This window comes from Dioscorea cayenensis, chromosome 15 (assembly GCF_009730915.1).
Source record: "Dioscorea cayenensis subsp. rotundata cultivar TDr96_F1 chromosome 15, TDr96_F1_v2_PseudoChromosome.rev07_lg8_w22 25.fasta, whole genome shotgun sequence".
NCBI lineage: Eukaryota > Viridiplantae > Streptophyta > Magnoliopsida > Dioscoreales > Dioscoreaceae > Dioscorea > Dioscorea cayenensis.
The window spans coordinates 15,848,499-15,857,111 of record NC_052485.1 but is presented as its reverse complement, the minus strand read 5'-3'; the positions used below and the strand labels follow the sequence as shown (position 1 = coordinate 15,857,111).

The following is an 8,613-nucleotide window of genomic DNA, read 5'->3' as shown; positions in this document are numbered from 1 at the left end:
GTTGAGAAGATCATTGAATCTGTTGCCGTGGCCGTGGCCGACAGTACCACATCAAAGCAAGACACAATCCCATAACAACAAGAAGCATGTAAGGATATGTCTGTGGTTAATGCTGTCGTCGTCCCCGTATCGAAGCCAGACACAATCCCACAACAACAAAAACCATGTAAGGATATGTATGCGGTTGATGTTGTCGTCGTCCCTGCATCGATGAAAGATGCTGCTGGTGCAGAACACCGTCAAGGCTCAACAACAATGCCGCATGATGACCCTGACCAAGCAACGAGAGATATGATCAAGGCCAAACAAAAATTAGACGAGACGGCTCGGAAAGTCTTTGTTCCGAAGAAGAAAAAATGGGTTGGCCAATCGCGTCTTAACAAATACGAGCAGGAGTTGAGAAGGATCTTCCTCAACTGCTCTATAGACAGGTAAGTTTAAATTTTTTATGATAGTGTTTAAATGTTTATATATTATCTCTTAATTTATCTATTTAACGTTTAATTATTTATAATATCATTTAAAAATTGTCTATATCATTTAAATAGTGACAATATGGTCTAATTATATCTGTTATCGTTTAACCTCAGCACTGTCGTGTGGAAGAATGACGCCGTCAACACCACACGGGACAAACTATACACTCTGCTTGAGAGGAAGGAGATGGTCACAAATGATGTGATGGACGCCTTCGTATGCATAATACAATAGTCACTGAGCAAAGTGCCATATCCTTACAAGAAGCGTGCCTCCATCACACGACCGCTTGCGTTGTTTATGTCAAAGCAGGATGACGCACATGAAACCACTATAGCTATGAGCGAAGATGTCATGCTCAACTTGCATGAAGTTAAAATTGTCATCCTCCCGATAATCTTGAATGCCCACTTCGATGTCGTCGTCCTTGACAATGATAAATAAGAATACATGCATTATTCTTCATGCCAAAGCATGGGGTACGATAAAGACGCGTTGGACATGGTAAGTTCATTTATAAATTATGTCCGATTAATAGTGTTTGGTATTTAATCGGTATTCTAATCTCAACTTGTATATCTCGACAGCGGAATCTATTCGACATTTGAGTCGATATGGAGTTCAGTGAGTCGGTGACCTCAAAGTACCCACTAGTTCAAGACATGGAACCCCCACAACAAAAACAAGGAAGTGTCAATTGCGCCATATATGTCATGCGGTTTATCGAGCAATTACTCACCGATGAGAAGCTATGGCTACCGCAGATAGACGTCCCTTATCCGAGATTAAATTATGTTTCCCGCATACTTAAGGAGAGGAGGGCAGCCGACGTCCATGAAAAAGGGGGTCGTCGCAAGCGGGTTGATAGAATTCCTAGTTTTTTGTTAGTTTTCAAATGTAAACAAGGTTAAATGCAATTCATTGTTTTTGTTTTCGAAGAACATGACAAATTTTGTCAATGTAAATTTTGTTTGTTTTCAATTGTAAAGAAGGTTAAATTCAATTCAGTTTCATTTCACTGTTTAACTTGTAGTGTCATTATTTATCATTGTTTAAATTTACCAATCATCGTTTAAATATCAGTGTTAAATGTTTAAAATTACAGTTTCTCTGTTTAAAATGACACTGCCTCTGTTTAAATAAATGTGTTCACTGTAAAGAATAAAAGTTTATCTGTTTAAATATGAAAAGTTGGCACTCAATTCAGTTTGTTTCTCTTTAGAAATCCGCTTATTTACAATGCATAGTCGGCAACAGTTTTATTGCAAGATCTATGATTATGACCGGATCCATGGCAGTGGCTATAATGTAACTCGCGGACATCAAACGCTTGCGACTCGATCCTCTTTCATCTAGGATCCCCAGGCTGCCTTCTCGTCACAGGCAGTCGCAAATGAAGCTCACAATTTCCGTCTGAAGACTTGTCATCGTCGGGTATGGGGAATATAGCTTCCTTATACGCCAGTTTGTAATTGTCAACAGTGAAGTAGCCGCTAATAAATCGATGACTGTTGGTGTATGTCTCCATTATTGCAGTACAAGCGTGTTTGCAAGGGATACCATAAACTTGCCATCCTCTACATGAACAAGTTCTGAGGGCAAGATCTACAGAGTTGCTGTACTATTCAATCACTTCATAACAATTATCTCTACCTTTGATTGTATGCCTGGGCATAAGTAGGTCTCCCATTTGTTCGCTTCCTCACGGCGGTTACATAACATGCGCATCAACTTGAACCTGTTAAACAAGGTTAAACAAAGACAGTGATGGTTAAATAATTGATAAATTGTTTTAAACAGTAGGATAAATATTTAAATGATGAAAATAATATTTAAAGTCAGACAATAATATTTAAACAATTATGAAACATTTTAAAGGATAACACCAAATGTTAAGTGTAAATCAACATTCGAAGACCTTATGGAGTCGACCATTTCTGTCACCGGTAAATGGTGAGCTTCTTTGATTCAAGCATTGATTGACTCCGTGACATTTGAATACATCTCACCCCAACGATCACCTCTGAACAGATAATTCGAATAATGTGCCATATCCAATTTATTAATCAACCAGTGATGGGCTTCGGATGATGTGGCCTGCAGTTCATTCACGGTATCATCGAATTCTTTAGCCGTGGATGCCCACGCAATGCGAAAGTACTCCTCCCTCAATGCCTTCCCAAGTCTGACGTTGGCTTTCATAAAATTGGCCTCCAAATGTCGAAGACAGTATGCATGTGGCGAATAAGGGAAGACTCTCGCAATTGTGTTCACAAGGCCCTTGGACCTATTCGCCACGAAGGTAATTATCTCATGATAATCTCCTTCATCGTATAAAGCATCGCCTAACTTGGATATGAACCAAGTCCAATTGGCATCAGTCTAGTTGTCGACAATACCGAAAGCGACGTAGAAAAAACCATTATTTCCATCTTTCCCTGTGGCACCCCGTAGAGTACCCCGATACTTTCCAAGGAGGTAGGTACCATCGAGAAACAGCAGTGGCCTGCAAGCCCTCTTGAATCCCACAAAACACGCGCTGAAAGAAAAGAATGCACGTTTAAAATGATCACCGTCTCTTTCCACGATCGCAATGCTGGCGGGGTTTGTCTCAACCACCTTATCTATGTACCAAAGCAACAAATCGTAGCTGGAGATGTCGCTGCCGTCGAGGACCACCCGAGCATGCTCTTTTCCCAACCAAGCCTGCTTGTATGGTATGTGGACACCATGTTCCTGCAACATGTCCTTCTGAATGTCGATGGCCTTGTACAAGGGCCGGTCCTTGAGCTTTTGAATCACACGTGCGCTAACCCATTTTTTGGATGCTTTTGGATGTGACGCAGAACCTATTCCAGCACCGCAATTGTGTGACGTGTTGATTGTCTTGATTTTGAAAGTATTTTTATTATATTCTTTTGATGCATGAAGACGCTAATGACAACCATCGGCAGCTCATTCCACAGTCACCCTATGTTTTTCGTTCTTTATGAATTTGATGTCAAAATTTCGTTTGATTGCAAAATTTTGAAGTACGTCCCTGAAATGTTCAACACCGTCAAAACGTTGTCCGATATCCAATGACAACACTTCAGAATGATCTAACAAGGAAGGAAGACATCCCACACCGTTAGGGTGACCATGGGGTTGAACGGAAGCGCTCGCAGAATCTGAATTCCTGCCAACACTTTAGTTAAATGAAAATATCAATATTTTAAGCAGAGAATAAAATTTTAAAGTGATAAATTAAAAATTTAAACGTTAAATTAAATATTTAAATAGTGAATAATTAACTTAAATGAATAGTACAAGATTTTAACCAGTGGCTGACATACTTAAACAATAATGAACCTACACAACTGGATCAAATAAAAGAGAAGGAACTTTCAATGAGAAAAACTTGTTTTCAATAGGATTCAACAATGGCACATTGTCTGTCTCGACAACAAGATCAACTATAGCACATTTGAAGATGAAGTGCACGTGACACATCCGCTGGAAGTCAACATCACTTTCTATTGGACAAATCGTTTTATATCTATCGGGTGTGATAAACTTCACCCGGACAAAGGAAACTTCGAGACCCCATCGCTCACATATCTCAGTTAACACCAACTCCCAAGAAGTTTGAGGCGTGAAAATTAGCACTCTTCCCTCCCCGTTGTATCTAGCAATACCACAAAAACTCTCCATAATATATCGGCCAAAAACCAAATCATACAAACCAAATGAAGAGAAGAAGAACAAAAAGAAGAAGATGAAGAAGAAGATGTAAAGAACAAATGGCAATCAGAAAGGCAAACAAAAAAGTGCACAGTTGTATGCATAAAGGTTAGACATGATGTGATTGGGCGGTATTTTTCCCTCCATCCCAAGGGCAAAAAAGGAAATAACTAGTGTGGACCCACTTGAACTGACAGACAAGGGGTAATCCCTATAAACAAATATTACTGGATCCATTGTACTTTTTCTCGCTTCTTTCTGTATCTTCATCTTTTCTTTTTGGCTGGGCATCCTTGTCTGGAAGTTGGCCTCCGCTTTCCACCATTATCGCGAGGAAGCCATATTGTCATCGCTCGAAGGAAAGTTCTCACCTTATCACGAGTCTCTATTTAAATGTCAAGCTTTTTATGTTTAAACCATTACATATAGTGTTTAAACTAACGATTAACTATTTAAATAATTTCTATGTCGTTTAAAGAAATATGTAAACCGTTTAAATATAGTGATTTAACTGTTTTAAAATATATGTTATTGTTTAAATTGAATGTTTTCACTGACATCGCGTTAAAGATGGATATTTTTCCAAAACTTATGATATTTTTCGAAAACCTCCTAGGTACCTCCTGGGTACAATCCTCTTCCCAAACACGTCCTGCTCAGAGCCGAATTGGAGAGTTGACTATGTCGATGAGTTACCTGCCCTGGGATGATATGCATGGCTGGTATATAGTGTTTAAATTATCATGTTACTGTTTAAACATCTTTATGTATTTGCTTAAACACCGTTGTCACTGTTTAAAGAGTAAATCGATTTTGTTTAACATTTTGTTTTGTTTACAATACCCTTTTTTGTTTCTCAAATTGTTTTCACAATATCTCTGTTTAAATATCACAAGTTATCACAAGTTGACACTCAAATAAGTTTGTTTGATTTAAAATATTTAAACATTTACAATGGCCTCTGATTAAATATCAGAAGTTCACACTCAAATAAGTTTGTTTAATTTAAAATAAAACATTTACAACATTTATAACATTTGCAACGTCTTCTCAGACCTTGGACACTCGCGAGTCGACCCTCGTTCGTCTATTAAGATTTCGGTTTGACTCACCAAGTATCCGTACCTTCGAATGCTCACGGCGGTTGCATAACATGCGCATCAACTTTAACCTGCACAACGTAGAACACAACACGTTAAAAAAGGTTAAGCAAACACATTGATAAAAACGTCTATTAATCAATGTGTCATTGTCTGACTTAAGCGAAGATCCTGAGAGTTAAACACAGAAAATAATATTTGTACACTGACGAAAAGTTTTTAAAGGGTAAGAACAATTCTCAAGTGATAAATATCAACTCCGTCTTAAAGGATGTTTCATGATCTTCCTCCTATGGAGAATCCTCCGCAATCAAGCAATAAGTGAAAACTTTCTTTTCTTGCCCAAGTCGAAATGCCTGCTTAATTGCTTGCCCATCATCCACTGCTGGAGAATCCTCCGCATTCAGGCAATTATGCGGGAATTTCGACTTGGCCAAGAAAAGATAGTTTAACTTATTGCGTGATTACCACTGATTGATTCTCAAGATGAGGAGGATCATGAGATATCCTTTACGATAGAGATGATCTTCAAATTTTAGTCTGACTCCAGCGAATATCTTAGACAAGAAGCAGAGGAGGAGGAGGAAGATGACTACGAGGAGGGGTTGTCCAGGGGAAGGGTTGTTCCTTCTCATTTATGGTGTGAAGTCCACAAGCCGGTTGACGGTTCAGATCCGAGAAAAAAGGGAAATGCACGGTGGACCGAGCTTGACTGATCACGATGAACGGGTCTTCCGATATTTATGTTAAAATTTAGAAAATTTAATGCCATCATTAATTTTTCTGCAAGGGATACCATAAACTGTCATCTGCCACATGCCAACACTTCAGTTCAAATGAAAAAGATCAATATTTTACACAGAGACTTTAAGAGTTTGCACATTAGATCAATATTTAAACGTTAATATGAATAGTTAAATAGATAAAAACAAATTTAAACGGAGACGACAATTCTGAAACAAATATTTAATATATTTAAACATAGAATAACATAGTTAAAAAGTATTTAACATATACAACTAGATAAACATAAACAAGAAGAACTTTACAACGAAATGAACTCGTTTTCAGTAGAATTCCACAATGGCACATCGTCTGTCTCGACAACAAGATCGACTACAGCTCATCTGAAGATGGAGTGCACTTGACCAATCTGCTGGAAGTCAACTTCATTTTCTGTTGGACAAACCGATTTATATCTCTCGGGTATGATAAACTTCACCCTGACTCATTTTTTGAAACAGATTTACATCTATCAATACCACAAAAACACTCCATAATAAACATGCATTGTTTATAAATTTTGTTACTCCCTCACTCCTACAGAATGGTCAAAGTGATAGCAACGAAGAAATTCTCACCGTATTACGAAACCGGCAGAACTAAAATCAAACAAACCAAATGAGGAGAAGAACAAGAAGATGTAATCCAACTTCTAAACATTGTCTAACAGAAAGCAAGCGGAAAGCCCAACATAAAGGTTGGACATGATGTGATTGGGCGCTTTTTTTTCACCATTTTCAAGGGCAAAAATGGGATTTCACAACATGGACCCATTTGAAGTGAACGGTAGGGGGTAAAAGGAAAGTTAAACAATAATGGAAGAGTTGTCCGGTGTTTGCCAAACTTAGAGGGGCTGTTTGGGAATATTTGAAATTCACGAGGGGTAAACAGTAATTTCCCCTAAAATAAATGATCATACCTATATATAAATAATATATAATTTTGCATGTATTTTTCTAAGAGTTTATATATTTATACCATCACCATAACAGGCTAGTGATAATGCCACCGACTCTCATATAAAAGATTGAAGATTTAATAATATGGTTAAAATTTTGAGATCTATGTTTGAGGTGATTTGTTTATATTAAAAAAAAAATCAAGTATTTATGTAAAGTTGGCATTATAACCTCAAATGAACGCTAATTTGAGCCGAATATATATAATGAACAACGAAAGCAGGTAATATATCATTTATATACTCATAAATACACTCATGGCCACCGTTAAACTAAAATTTCATTTTAAAAGAACATTTTATCCCTGGAGATATTTGACAAGTCTGCGGAGAGGCAGAGACTAGAGTTCAGTCAAGTCAATAAAACTTTTTAAAATTTTGCTAGACATGCAATTGCAAGCTAATCCAAAAGTTGATTAAATGACCATTCTACTCCGCTAACCAGTCCTATAAATACCCCTCTAAACTCTCCACATATCATCAAAACCTACACCACATAACAGCTAGCAATGGCACCATCAACGCTCATGTCTTCCTTTCTTCCCTCTCATCCTCCCACTCTCCTACGCTGCCCACTTTGACATTGTTAACCAGTACTCTTACACCGTATGGGCAACCACAGTCCCTGGTGGCGGCCGCCAGCTCAACAACGATGAAACATGGACTATAAAGGTGAATGCCAACACCACCGACGGCTATGTATGGGCACGCACAGGCTACAACTGTGATAGCTCTAGCCATGGCAGCTGTGAGACCAGTGGCTGTAATGGTCTCTTGCAATGCCAATGCTACGACCAACCACCCAACACTCTGGCTGAGTTCACCCTAAACCAATTCCAAAACTTGGACTTCATTGATAACTCTTTGGTTGATGGGTTCAATGTGCCCATGGACTTCAGTCCGACTGGTGGATGTGAACGTGGGATTTGGTGCTCGGCCGACATCAATGGGCAGTGGTCGGCTGTGCTGAAGGATCCGGGAGGATGTAACAACCCTTGCACTGTAATCAAAATTGATGAGTATTGTTCCAACTCAGGTAGCTATCAACCAACTAATTATTCTATATTTTATAAGGGTCTCTGTCTAGATGCATATAGCTACCCTAAGGGTGATCAGAATACTAAGGTTGTCTTCAATTGTTCTGGTGGGACTAACTATAAGATTGTCTTCTGCCCTTGAATACGGACATGAGATCATCTAGTGATGCATGATAGTAAGTACAAGAAGGAGAGTTGAGGAGTGAGATCCTTCTTGATACATAAGGTTATCGTAACCATGGTTATGAGAGATGAATAAAACTGAGTATCTTTTATAATTAGCCCTTTTATTCAACTAGCTACTTAATGATTCTTTTTTTTTCTCTCTATTCTATTTTAGATATTGCATCAGATTGATGATGCTTCGTAATTACATAGCTCGAATTTAACTCTACAAAAACTTCGAGCTAGTTCTAGAATCTAGACACTCCTTTATGCTTGGTTTCATACTTTAAAATATATAAATAAATAAATAATATATTTGCAACACTAAAATTGCCTAATCAAAAGTCAGTTATTCTAGTTGATATTCATC

The 8,613-nt window shown here is 38.1% G+C and overlaps 1 protein-coding gene across 1 annotated transcript; it reads left to right on the top strand.

The window, feature by feature from the left end:
* The first annotated feature begins 1,091 nt into the window (after positions 1-1,091).
* Positions 1,092-8,220, top strand: LOC120278041 (protein P21-like). Its single transcript, XM_039284937.1, has 2 exons — positions 1,092-1,131; positions 7,580-8,220. Exons 1-2 carry the CDS (start codon positions 1,092-1,094, stop codon positions 8,218-8,220), a joined length of 681 nt encoding a protein of 226 aa, XP_039140871.1.
* Positions 8,221-8,613: the final 393 nt, after the last annotated feature.